Raw genomic sequence first — 14,358 nt, 5'->3', positions numbered from 1 at the left:
AAGGCGCATTACAACAGTTAAGATGAACCCATCAGGAAACAGGATATCCTCACTGAAATTTGGCCATCTGTATAGTATAAAACAGTGTAGAAAAATGAGAACAAAATACAGAGTTTATGTGCTGGTTCTACCAGTTACAATAATTTTTGAAAGCTGTCTTAGTGATATTCAATTTTTATTTAATGATATTTATATCTAGATATGGGAAGCTTTCAAGTAAATTAAAAAGCTGTCAAATAAGTAAAAAAATAAAATAATAATAATCTTTTGTCCTCCACTTTCTAAGGTACTGCCTATCCAAATGGAACAGCTTTAGACTTTTTACAGATGGACTAGGCATAGGCAGTCCATTATTTCTAATAATCTTTTGCTACTGTTTTATTTTCAATAGCACTTGCTATTGTTTTGGATGTATTAAAACGGCAGCAAGCTCCGCCTACTGCTGGCAAGATCATATAAGGGACTAGATAGTATGAGAAATGTGTAAATATATTGCTTTTTCACTTAACAAAATTGCAAAGGTAAAATGCCCTTGTAGAAAGGTAATCTTTAGGGATAAAAGTATAACTATATTTGTGTGTGTGTGTACTAATACTGCAAGCCATTTCTAATAAGAACTACCACATTAATACATAGAAATTAATATAACATTTTAAGATGGCTTTAAAATTGCTGACGGGGAGGGGGGGACTAGAAGAATTGGCAGTTTTAAAAGACAGGATATTGCTGGCTAACAAGCAGTGGGGGGAAGGAAGCCCAATAGGCTGAAATTGCTGATGCAGAGATCTCACATGAAGGTCTGAAGACTGAGATAAGAAAATGTAAACCGAGTATAAAACCTAAACAATAAATAGAGGCTCTTTCTATGGAAAATGTTCAGTTCTCAGAAGAGAACAGAAATGAGGGGTGGAGGCTGTCATACAATGTTATAGATATGAAATCAATATCCAATGAAAACTTAGGGGCAGAAACCTGTGTTACAAAGAGAAAGAAATATAAACTGTGGGTGTGCCTGCTTGCTTTTAGAGTCACCCATTCTTGCAAGAGTGTATTTTGAAACAATAAATTAATTAAAACTTGTTTCACCAATTTGCTTTTGGAAGTTCTTTTTTTTGTGTAAGTTCTTAGATTATCTGGGAGCAATTTATAACAATAGGATTACCCAAGGAGGTTTAATAAACAGGACTGGAAGTGAGCCTATCTAGTCCACTATAAGTTTCCCCTTCCCAGCGCAGCCGTCATCCCCATTCATTCAAAACAAAGCAAGCAAACCTATGAGCTGCTGCATTCACATTGTCGTTTTTTTATTGTTGGTCCATCTGTAACAAGTCTAAAGCTGTATCAATTGGATAGGCAGTGCCTTAAAAGGTGGAGGACAAAAGTTGTTGTTGTTTTTTTTTTACTTATTGGACAGCTTTTTAATGTATTTGAAAGCTTCCCATATGTAGATATTAATATCATGAAATAACAATTGAATATCACTAAAATAGCTTAATTAATTATCATAGCTGGTAGAAACAGCAGTTTTAAACTCTGTGTTTTCTGCTCATTTTCTACTTTAAAAACTAAATAAATACACTGTATACAATACAGATGGCCACATTTCAGTAAGGATATCCTGTTTCCTGATGGGTTCATCTTAAATGTTGGTGTAATCTGCCTTGGGAAGCCTGGTGTTATAAAGATGATGGAATATATTGAAATTAAATGGAAGTAGAATTAAACTCTCCTTTTATTGCGGCACATGGAATCACATCTTCACCTGTTTTGTAGAAGTTTACCTTTTAGATACACAAATGGATTATTCTGTTTGAGCATGTTTCAGAGACAAGAGGTTTATAAGTCAAAATAATAAAAATATTTTCTGACAGATCTCTCATTTGTTGAAACATAACTAAATGTGCTATAAGCCCCTAATGCAGTCCATTGATTTTCTTATATTTTGTTCTTGTGATGGCTTATACTGTACCAAAACTGGAAATACAGTGAGACAGAATTCAGTAACATCCAAAACTTATTTTTTATGTTTTAATCATCTTTATTCGAGCAGGGACTGTCTCTTCATGTTCAAGTGTACAGCGCTGTGTACATCTAGTTTATTTATTTTAGTTACATTTGTACCCTGTGCTTTCCCACTCATGGCAGGCTCAATGCAGTGGGCAATGGCGGGTTAAATGACTTGCCTAGAGTCACAAGGCGCTGCCTGTGCCGGGAATCAAACTCAGTTCCCCAGGACCAAAGTCCACCACCCTAACCACTAGGCCACTCCTCCACTTTATTAGGTTAGTAGTTTATTAAAAGCAAAACATGTTGATTGATAAGTATTCACTTCTGTCTTGCCTCTGCAACAGAAGTAACCTTCTGAAAGAGTAAATCTTTACTCTCCAGGCAAGAAAAACTCTGGCTACTAAATAACTATTAGACATAATAAATGTTTATTCAAATTGTCAAAGAAGCCAATCAGTAATTATTGAAATAGTAACACAAACTCCCAATACAGTATAATATGTAGCAAATAAAAACAAGAGTTTTCCCTGGGAGCTGTCAATATGTCCACCTGCTAGTGTAGGCACATTGAGGTTTGCCATCCTCAGTTCTGTTTCCTCTTAAATACTTTTTTCTTCCTTTCTTCATTATCTTAATTGTAATTACCCTTCCTACCTAATGAATATGCATCTTTCCAGAATATTCTGTTTCCTGTTATGTCTCATGTTCCAACATGTTCCATCAAATGCTATTATTTATTCCCTTATTATATTGGCAGTTAGGGCCTGTCATGCATATAAGCATAAGTTTTCATTAGATAATGGGTATGTTACCAAGTTACTACCCCCACCCTTGTGCCCACACCCACTCAACTTCTCCTTCTGATTGTTTATCTGGATACAGCAGGTGTCCTTAGTCATAGGAGTCTCTGGCTCAGTTATCACAAGTTAGCACAGGCCAAAATGTCAAACCACAAATTTCTACAGCCTTAGAAAGTAGTTGCCATAAAAATGCTGTTTTATAATTCTAGATCTGCTCCCAGCTCAAGAAGAGCAAAACAGCTTATAATAAAAACTAGAAATATGTATGGTTTGCACCTTTTTATGGCCTTTATGATATACATAAGCTTCTTACAGAACAAGACAAAAAACCTGTAAACCATCCAACATGGCACAATAAAAATTTTTACAGAAAACATACCCCAAGAACCCTTCCCCTCTCGTACTCCCCTCCCTCCCTATAAGCCCTCCTGTTTCCATCCAATCAAAATAACACAACAGATGTGCAGATCAGTAGGACTGAAAGAATTTCATAACAAGCACTGCCTCCACTATATGCAAATCTCTCTCATGAATGACTGCCTTGGGCAACTCCAGGACCAGGTTATCCTAACTACCATAAGAGGCAGACATGGTTAAATAATTAACATTATAATTTTATTTGGGTAGTAACTGAGAAAATGGTATTAAAAATTATATTACAAAGCATGAAGTTGACTTGGTTCACTTCTGCTGTCGAGAGGAGTGGCCTAGTGGTTAGCACACCCATCTTGACATCCAGAGGCAGCTGATTCAAATCACATCTGTTGTCTCAAGTACAAACTTAGATTGTAAGCCCTCCAGCAACAGGGGAAATACTGTGTACCTGAATGTAACTCACCTTGAGCTACTACTGAAAAAAGGTGCGAGTAAAATTCAAATAAATATCAACCAGTAGCAAATAATAGTAATAAACAATATTAAGTGCATTTTTATAATATATCATTGCATTCAAAATAGAAGGAGCAAAGTTCCCACAAACCATCTTTCTCTTTTGATCTATCTAGGCACAGGAAAAAAAAAAACCTTTCAAATGCTCCCTGGTTTTAACCTAATACATGTTAAATGTGGGATATGACTGTCATAAATAGATAGGAACTCTGAATGTTGAGCACCTGATTCTCATAAACATGATGTCTGTTTTAGTGGCCCATTACCAGGAGAAAAAAAAATCTCTACATAAATATAACAATGCTAGGGTGTCAGTCCCTGTAACCAGCCCCTCCAACTGACCACTGATTAAGATTTATAACAAATTACTACTCTACCTATGAAAAGTTACTCAGTTATTATACTTCCTCTGTGTACATCCGTATGCTGCACAAAGGTAAAATTATGTATAATCATACCTGATAATTTTCTTTCCATTAATCATAGCTGATCAATCCATAGACTGGTGGGTTGTGTCCATCTACCAGCAGGTGGAGATAGAGAGCAAACTTTTGCCTCCCTATATGTGGTCATGTGCTGCCGGAAACTCCTCAGTATGTCGATATCAAAGCTCCATCCGCAGGACTCAGCACTTAGAGAATTACACCCACGAAGGGACACTCTGCCCAGCTCACCACCGCCGAAACGGGGGAGGGGAATTAACCCAGCTCATCCCCACACAAGTGGGGGAGGGGAATCCGTCCAGCTCATCCCCGCGGAGCGGGGGAGGGACACCACCCCGCCGATGCGGGGGGATCTGGCTTATCCTGCAACCGCAACCGCGGGAGGAGCTGACTGACCCGAACACCGCCGAAGCGGGAGGGGTACAAAACTGCCCTACAGCCGCACGAAGCGGGAGGGAGTGCCGGCAGAATTATAAGTCTCAATCCAGCCCCGTAAAACGGAGGGGAGAGGAATGCAGCAGCTCACTGTAACACAAACTCGTCTTAACTCTTGAAGAATCCAAGTGAAAAAACTTGAACACGAAGTCTTTCTGAAGTAACTGAAGACTAAACTTGAACCTGAAATGCAACCAGAATAAAACAATACAGATATCTGGGAGGGGCTATGGATTGATCAGCTATGATTAATGGAAAGAAAATTATCAGGTATGATTATACATAATTTTACCTTCCATATCATCAAGCTGATCAATCCATAGACTGGTGGGATGTACCGAAGCAGTACTCACCCAGGGCGGGACATAGAAATCCCTGACCGCAACACTGAAGCTCCAAACCGGGCCTCCGCCCGAGCAGCCACAGTCAAGCGGTAATGCTTGGAGAATGTATGGGCCGAAGCCCAAGTTGCCGCCTTGCATATCTCTTCCAAGGAGACGGAACCGGCCTCTGCCATCGAGGCCGCCTGAGCTCTTGTGGAGTGAGCCTTCAGCTGGATAGGCGGCACCTTCCCTGCGGCCACATAAGCCGCTGCAATGGCTTCCTTGACCCATCTTGCCACTGTAGGCTTAGCAGCCTGCAGACCCCTACGAGGACCTGCAAACAGGACAAACAGATGATCCGATTTCCGGAAATCATTGGTCACTTCCAAGTATCTGATGATGACTCGTCTCACATCCAGATATTTAAGAGCAGAGTACTCCTCTGGGTAGTCCTCCCTACGAAAGGAAGGGAGACAGAACTGCTGATTCACATGGAAGCGAGAAACAATCTTGGGCAGAAAGGAAGGCACTGTGCGAATAGTCACTCCTGCCTCAGTGAACTGCAGAAAAGGCTCTCGACATGAGAGCGCCTGGAGCTCGGAAACTCTTCTGGCTGAAGTGATAGCCACCAAAAAGACTGCTTTCAACGTCAGGTCTTTCAGAGATGCCCTCGACAAGGGTTCAAACGGCGGCTTCTGCAATGCTCTTAGCACCAGGTTGAGATTCCACGCAGGCACCACTGAGTGCAGAGGAGGGCGCAGGTGATTAACTCCCTTGAGAAAGCGCACCACATCTGGCTGGGAAGCCAGGGAAGCACCCTTCAGGCGGCCCCTGAAGCAAGCCAGAGCCGCTACCTGGACCTTAAGGGAACTGAGCGACAGGCCTTTGTCCAGACCTTCTTGCAGGAACGCCAACACTGAAGAAATTGGAGCAGTGAAGGGAGAAAGTGAGCCTGCTTCACACCACGCTGCAAAGATACGCCAAACCCTGGCGTAAGCAGTAGAAGTAGAGCGTTTCCTCGCTCTCAGCATAGTGGCGATGACCTTGTCTGAGAAGCCCTTCTTCCTCAGACGCTGCCGCTCAATAGCCAGGCCGTAAGACCAAAGGGGGAGGGATCCTCCATCACCACGGGACCCTGATGTAACAGGCCCTGCTCCACTGGCAGCCGCAGAGGATCGTCGATTGAGAGCCTGATCAAGTCCGCATACCAGGGACGTCTGGGCCAATCCGGACCCACCAGGATTATCCTGCCGGGATGTCTTGCCACCCGGTCTAGGACCCTGCCCAACATGGGCCAGGGTGGGAACACATAGAGAAGCTCTTGTGTCGGCCATTGTTGGAGAAGAGCATCTACTCCCAGGGATCGAGGGTCCCGTCCTCTGCTGAAGAAGCGCGGCACTTGGCAATTGGCCGATGACGCCATCAGATCTAGGCTCGGCTGGCCCCAGCGCTTCGTGATGTCCAAGAACGCCTGAGCAGATAGCTGCCACTCTCCGGGCTCCAAGGTATGGCGACTGAGAAAGTCCGCCTTGACATTCATGACTCCGGCAATGTGGGCCGCTGACAGCTGTTCCAGGTTCGCTTCCGCCCACTGGCATAGACTCATAGCCTCCTTGGCTAGAGGGGCGCTCTTGGTACCTCCCTGGCGGTTGACATAGGCCACAGCCGTGGCATTGTCCGACAGTACCCGTACAGGCTTCAGCACCAGTACCGGGATGAACTCCAAAAGCGCCAACCGAATGGCTCTGAGTTCCAGGAGGTTGATAGACCACTTCGCCTCTGCAGGAGACCAGAGCCCCTGCGCTGTCCTTCCCAAGCAGTGGGCTCCCCAGCCCGACAATGAGGCGTCCGTCGTGACGACAATCCACTCTGGGGTCACCAGAGGCATTCCTGCAGACAACTTGTCTGCCTGCATCCACCAGCTCAGCGCCCTGCGCACTGCTGGATCCAAGGGAAGACGCACCGCATAATCCTCCGACATCGGAGTCCAGCGCTGCAGCAGAGAGTGTTGTAGTGGTCTCATATGAGCCCTGGCCCAGGGCACTACTTCCATCGTGGCCGTCATAGAGCCCAACAGCTGCACATAGTCCCAAGCCCGAAGAGGAGAGGCTACCAGGAACTGGTCCACCTGAGCCTGAAGTTTGACAATCCGATTGTCTGGCAGGAACACTCTGCCCACTTGGGTGTCGAATCGAACTCCCAGATACTCCAGGGACTGAGTCGGGCGCAGCTGGCTCTTCTCCCAGTTGATGATCCATCCCAGGGAGCTCAAAAGAGCAACTACCCGGTCCACAGCTTTGCCGCACTCTGCATAAGAGGGGCTCGGATCAACCAGTCGTCCAGATAAGGATGGACTTGTACTCCTTCCTTTCGCAGGAAGGCCGCTATGACCACCATTACTTTGGAAAAGGTCCGCGGAGCAGTAGCCAACCCGAACGGGAGGGCTCTGAACTGGAAGTGTCGGCCCAGGACTGCAAAACGCAGAAAGCGTTGATGAGGAGGCCAGATGGGAATATGCAGGTACGCTTCCTTGATGTCCAAGGAAGCCAGGTACTCCCCTGCCTTCACTGCCGCTATAACAGAGCGGAGAGTCTCCATGCGAAAGTGCCGCACTTTCAAGGCCCGATTGACCCCTTTGAGGTCGAGGATAGGCCGGACAGAACCTCCTTTCTTTGGTACCACAAAGTAAATGGAGTAACGCCCCTTGCCAAGCTGACTTTCTGGCACCGGAACGACCGCACCCAGGCGGATCAGGTTGCCCAAAGTCTGCTGCACTGCCACAGCTTTGACCGGAGACTTGCAGGGAGAGAGTACAAACCCGTCTCTTAAGGGTCGGCAGAACTCTAGCTTGTAGCCGTCTCTGATGACTTCCAGCACCCAAGCGTCTGAAGTTATTGTGGTCCACTCGCCCAGAAACGAGGACAGCCGTCCTCCAATCTGCACTGGGGCGTGGACCAAGACCCCGTCATTGGGTACGAGACCCTGGGGGAGGACCGGAGGGAGCACCTCCGGGACGGCGGTCTCTGCGAAAGGAACGCTGCTTGGGGGAGAAATGCCTCTTAAAGGAAGAGGGGGCAGAAGAACCCGACCTGCCCGGGCGGTACCGACGGGCTTCCTGAAACCGTCCTCTGGAGGTACCGGGACGAGCACTAGCCCGAGCCCTGACCTCTGGTAACTTCTTGCCCTTAGATGTGCCGAGATCGGTCACGATTTTGTCCAGCTCGACCCCAAAGAGCAGCTTGCCTTTAAAAGGCAACCTAGCCAGGCGGGATTTAGAGGCGTGGTCAGCAGACCAATGTTTCAGCCAAAGCCACCGCCGCGCAGAGACTGTCTGAGCCATGCCTTTAGCTGAGGCTCTCAAGACATCATACAGCAAGTCTGCCACATAGGCTAAGCCCGATTCCAGGGCTGGCCAATCATCCCTCAAGGAATGATCCGAGGGGGAAGCCCGCTGCACCATAGTCAGGCACGCCCTGGCCACATAGGAGCCGCAAACTGAGGCCTGCAAACTTAAAGCAGCCGCCTCAAAGGACGACCTTAAGGCCGCCTCCAATCTCCTGTCTTGGGCGTCCTTTAGGGCCGTGCCACCTTCCACCGGCAATGCCGTTTTCTTAGTCACCGCAGTGATTAAAGAATCCACGGTAGGCCACAGATAGGCCTCACGTTCACTCACAGCCAAAGGATAGAGGCGGGACATAGCCCTAGCCACTTTAAGGCTCGCTTCTGGGACATCCCATTGAGCCGAAATTAAGGTGTGCATGGCATCATGCACGTGGAAGGTTCTCGGCGGGCGCTTCGTCCCCAGCATAATGGCGGAGCCAACAGGGGCTGAGGGAGAGACGTCCTCCGGAGAGGAAATCTTCAAAGTGTCCATGGCCTGTAACAACAGGTTGGGCAAATCCTCTGGGCGAAAAAGCCGCGCTGCAGAGGGGTCATCCGCTCCATCCGAGCGGGGATCCGTCTCCTCCAAGGAATCCGCAAAGGACCGTTGGGAGACCTCAGACACGCTGCCCTCATCTACATCGGAGGAGACAAATTCCTCCAAGGCCTGGGAATCAACCCGAGGGCGTTTACCTCTGGGAACCTCAACCTCTTTACCAGACGAGGGAGCGGGGGCAGCGTTGTGCATGAGGAAGGCCTGATGCAGCAGCAAAACAAACTCGGGGGAGAAACCCCCCAGACTGTGCACTTCCGCAGCCTGGGCAACAGCCCTAGGCGCACTCTCAACCGGCGCTCGCAACAGCGGGGGAGAGGCCTGCTGCGCATCCAAAATGGCGTCCGGCGCGAAACTCCGCGAAGGAGCCGCGCGGGAAGAACGGCTCTTAACTTTAGCCGCTTCTGTGCCGTCGCCCAAATTAAGGGCGTTCATGGCATTAATGTCTCCAACCTCAAGGGCGGCCCAAGAAGAAGCCGTCCGAGCCGCGTGGCCGGCCAAAATGGCGGAGGCGAGGAGCGGGGGATGGGCGTTTATGGCGGGAAAACCGCCACGCCGGAGGAAGGACCGGGACATTCATCGGTCACGAAACTGCCACCCAACAAGGGCGAATCAGGCTTTAAGACCCCCGCATCCCCTCTAGAAGCGCTCAAGCGACCCGGGGAGCGACCCTTTGCGCCCTCGCCCTCCGACGCCATGTGCCACGAGGAGAAGAATCGGGGAACCCCCGCCCGCTATAAAAAGGTAAAATTACCTGCTGTCCGCTCCGAGTTGTAACGACCTGGTGTCCCAGTGAGTAGCTGCAATAGACGCTTAAATAAACGTCGAAATAAACGCCTTTAAAGACGTTTAAAAATTTTTTTTTTTTTTTTTTTTTTTTTTTTTAACGGAGCCAGCGGGAGGGGGGAGAAAAGGAGGGACCTGGCACCACCAGGTTTGCACTTGCTCAAAAGAGCCCTCAACCCCAGGCACTCAACAAAACCTAAAAATTAGGCTTGGAGGCCTAGCCAGAGCTGCTGCTGCTGTGTGTGACCACCACCTGCTGAGATAGAGAACATACTGAGGAGTTTCCGGCAGCACATGACCACATATAGGGAGGCAAAAGTTTGCTCTCTATCTCCACCTGCTGGTAGATGGACACAACCCACCAGTCTATGGATTGATCAGCTTGATGATATGGAAGTGGAATGTTTAAAAATATAAGTCAGATCAAATAAAAATGCTACCAATAATAAAGAACGACAAGGTGGATGTAGCAGCTCATAGGTTTGCTTGCTTTGCGTTGAGTGAATGGGAATGACAGCTGCGCTGGGAAGGGGAAACTTGGACTAACCTAAGTGGTTTCAGCGTTCTGACGTCACTTCATCTCCTGTTTATTAAATCTCCGTGGGATTACCCCATCTCTTCGTTTTCTTAAACCTTCTTTGTAAGCTCAGCCAGCCTACTTGCGAGGAGTTGTGGTGTGAGTGACGTCAAAGGCTCGCGCCGGAAGTGGGGGAGGCGGCGCGATGGCGGACGGGGTCGAGGAGTTGGAGGCGGAGTGCGAAGAGCGGTTGGTGTTTTTGCGGGAGCGTCACGTGCGGTTTTTCCTGCGCTGTCTTCAGGTGTTGCCTGAGGGCTACTCTTCGCTGGAGACTAGCAGGTAACAGTAGGTTGTGGGTTCGAGTCGCAGCCCCGGTCTGTGGCCGTACCCTACCATCAGCTCTTTCCTGCTGTTCCCCTGTGCCGGCAAGAAATGCACGAACCCTATTGCAAATACAGTACATTGATTTGGATATTTTTACCAAGGTTAATTTAGTTGGTGTCTTTGAGCTGCCTAAATTTTCACTTTGATATCAGATCAGACAGTGTGGTTGATTTTGGAGGTATTTGCCTTTCTTTTTTGGGAGGGGGGGGGGGGGATGTGTGTTGGCTGGTTTTATTTTCTGCTGTCAAAGAGCTAAGCATTGGAGACGCTGACCAGTGGAGGCTCATTTTCAAAGTACATGTAACTTTGTAAGTATGTGCTTTGTCTAGTTCTTCTAGCTGTGTTGGTTTTGTAGGAAACTGGAGGTCGTGATATTAAAAAAAAAAAACAACAACAAACGAAATAGGAGTTGTTCTGTACGAGCTGTCAAGTCTCCTTAAGGGGCACTTTTACAAAAGTGGCAGTAAGCCCAATTCAGGCTTATTGCATGCTAATGTGGCACAACTGCCGGCCCAGTGCGGGCACGAATAGTAGTTCAAGCCCCAGTGTGTGTCATCTTCCACACTAGCAGAAATACTTTAAAAAATATTTCTGCAGGCGTTAATCTGATGGTAAACGGGCAGTGCTATGCGCTACCTGGTTAGTGCGGAAGCCTTTAATGCTACCACAGTAAGTGACCCCCCCCACACACACACACACATGGCCACGTGGTAAGTGTACTCTTACTGCATGGCCATGTCTTTTTTTTTTTTGTTTTTTGGCCTTTGTGGTACGCTCTCCTGATGGTTCTCCATTCAGAGCTCTCTAAGAAATGTAAAGCTGTTCTCAATTCCTATTACTTTTTCTCTCTGTTACTCAAGTGGACTAATTGTACAGTGTTAATGCTGTGCCTATCACCATGCACTTGTCCTTGTTCTTATTACACACTCTCTCCCTTCCTTTTGTATCTTAGAATTGGATTTCCCCACCCCAACCTTTAAAAATCGTCGTGATGTTATCATGGCATGGACCACTGTGGTCAGATTAATCTTTTCAATATATGGAGAGAGATATTGTAGCTGCTGTAGGTGAGGACTATGTTGAGATCCTATGACACAGTGGGAGGTTAGGTATGGAGCTTTGTCAGCAACAACCCCAGGGCCTTTTTTGAGGGGGTACTGAGTACCGGCACCTTTTCCATTGCTAAAATTTACCTATGGTCCCCAAGTTTTAATGAAAGAGCTCAGGCTCTAAACACCAATTTTGCCTTGTCATAGATTCTGTGACTGTTGCAGGGGGCCTGGCTATTGTGGGTGGGTCCCTCAATGATCACCCCACCCCTGAAGGGTGGCCTGGCGTTTGAGTACTGGCACCTTTTTCACTAGGAAAAACGCACTGAACAACCCTCTCATGAAGCGAACAACTAAAAGCTATACAGAGGTAGACTTGAATCCTACACAGTGATGGTAAGTGCCATCCATATGCACCAAGATGAACCCTTATAGAGTTGGTTTTCAAACCAGACTCAGAGAGGTATAGGAGGTGTCTTTTAAAATTTTTGATTGTAATCTAAGCCTTCTTATGTGGAGTCCTCTTTACTGTTAACCCAATAATTATTTGTTTTAATTGTGAGCTACTTACATATTGTTTGCAGTAAGTTAAATAAAGTTGAAATGTGAAAATATTACATATGGTATGAAACCTATGCACTTGTAGGTGATGGGGTCAAGGAGGAGTATACAGGAAGGTGTGCTCACAGTTTTTCCTACTGGTTGGGTCACTTGGTTTTTCTTCGGTTAGGCTTGCTTCACATGAAAGCAATGGTAAGGATCGAGCATCAGGGTACTGTCTCTGAGGCTGTAATAATTGAAGGGGCCTTTCACAAAGCTGCACTAGCGTTTTTAGCTGGCAATAAATGCTGAGACGCCCATAGGAATATAATGGGTGTTTCAGCGTTTACTGCCAGAGTTATTCCCGAGTATTCAATTCCGGACCCTGTCCAGACTTCATTGAATATCCATTTTTGTTCTCTTTTTTTTTTTTTGAGCCGGCTAAGTCAATATTTAGCCCTTGACCGCATAAGCCAAACCGCTTAAAGATAGGACCACTATTTATGCAGCCCAATGTAAGTGATTTACTTGTGTAATGAGTGGCTGAATATCGGCACTTAATCTGATTCTGCCCCAGAATGCCCACAAGTTAGCCAGTTTTGAATTCAGCGCTAACCAGTCATTTTCAGTGAAGATAACTAGTTAAGTGTGGATAGCCGCGAACAAGCAGTTTAACCGGTTGGTGGCTGTTTTCTAGCTGGTTAAATTGTTTTAAATATTGGCCAGCTAGTTTTATAAATGCTACATTGGCACCTATATGCCTTTTACAAAATAGGCTTATGCAGTGCTGAGGGGGAAGGGAAAACATCTTAATGTATCCCTAACCACACTGTCTCCAAAAGACATTACATGATGTGATACCTGCAAGCGAGCTTTCTCTGGAGTAGCCCCCACACTCTGGAATGCTCTCCCTGTGTGCGCACATGCACACACACATGCTTGTGCTCCAGCAGGACATGTTTATCCACTCCTGCCCTAGCTGAGATGACATTTAATCATCTCTCTGATCTCATGTGCAACTTTCTTTAAATTAGTCACCTTATTTTCTAACTCCCCTTACTCTCTTACCTGTCGATATGTTCCATCTTTTCTTATACCCTATGCTGTCTATTAAAATGTTCTATTACATATTGCGTTCACATTGTTGGTGGTATACTATGCCATACGTTGTATTATTTGATTATTTTTACTGCTCTAATTATCCATTGCTTGTTTGATCTATTCTTACTGTATACCGCCTTGAGTGAATTCTTTCAAAAAGGCGATAAATAAATCCAAATAAATATTCATTCATTTTTATGCCTACAGTATGATCATAGCAATGACTCTTTTTCACATAGTAAGTTTAGTAATTTGTTTAAAGTTGTGAGACTCTTCTATCACACACGCTGAGATCAGAGTGAATTTGCTAGGGAGAAAAAGCAAAGATAGCATTTCAACAGCAACCTGGTCCAGCATACAAACATATTTTCTTCAAACTGCTTCACAGAGGAGTCAAATAAACCAAGTAGCAGTCTTTTTAAACACACCTATGGAAATGCCCTTTATAGAGGGGGTTTCACACAGCATGTGAGAAATTCCACCACACTCAAATCTTTAACTTTTTTTTTTTTTTTAATGAACATGATGACACCACCTGCTTGCATGGCTCATTTATTGTGTGTTTACAAAGAACACCTGTTATCAGTAAACAACTTTCCTTTCCCAGTTGGGAAAGTGAAGGTTTATTGCGTAGTTCTTAATGAGAAAATTTGCATTGGTATATTTTTTGACGTATCTTATGTATTTGAATATTGGATTATTTAGCACTGTGGACCTGATGTAAAAGGCTTTTTCTTTTACATTTTGGGTAATCCTTTTTTTTTTTTTTTAATTTGTTAATAGATTTTTTTTAAGCATAAACACCCTCTTATAAAATTATCCTAAAAACTGTATATAAAGTGATGAGGCACAGTTTATTTCTGTGGTTTCCAAACCTGTCCTGGGGAAACCCCAGCCAGCCAGGTTTTCTGGATATGTACACTGAATATGCATGAGAGAAATTTGTATGCAGTGGAAGCAGTGTATGCAAATCGATCTCGTGAAAATTCATTGCAGATATCCTGAACACTAGGGTTCCTCCAGGAACAGGTTTGGGATTTACTGTCCACATGACCCATGTGTCAGGGAAATGTAGCTTGGGTGGAGTGTGGGCAGAGTCAGGAGATGTACTTATGGGACCTGATATTCAAAGGATTTCTGCTTTTGACTTT

The 14,358-nt window shown here is 45.8% G+C and overlaps 1 protein-coding gene across 2 annotated transcripts in view; it reads left to right on the top strand.

Annotated features, from left to right (window-relative positions):
* Window positions 1-10,298: 10,298 nt before the first annotated feature.
* PGGT1B (protein geranylgeranyltransferase type I subunit beta) overlaps window positions 10,299-14,358 on the top strand; it is an 85,503-nt gene continuing 81,443 nt past the window's right edge. Inside the window, exon 1 of one of the 2 annotated variants that reach the window (XM_030193499.1) lies at window positions 10,299-10,472. In XM_030193499.1, coding sequence (XP_030049359.1) covers window positions 10,339-10,472 — 134 coding nt within the window. In that variant the 5' untranslated portion in view covers window positions 10,299-10,338. The remainder of the gene's footprint in view (window positions 10,473-14,358) is intronic. The other variant, XM_030193498.1, reaches the window with a different exon arrangement.

The sequence above is a fragment of the Microcaecilia unicolor genome, chromosome 2 (genome assembly GCF_901765095.1).
Source record: "Microcaecilia unicolor chromosome 2, aMicUni1.1, whole genome shotgun sequence".
NCBI lineage: Eukaryota > Metazoa > Chordata > Amphibia > Gymnophiona > Siphonopidae > Microcaecilia > Microcaecilia unicolor.
The sequence above is the reverse complement of the archived record's forward strand: the minus strand, read 5'-3'. Positions and strand labels throughout refer to the sequence as shown.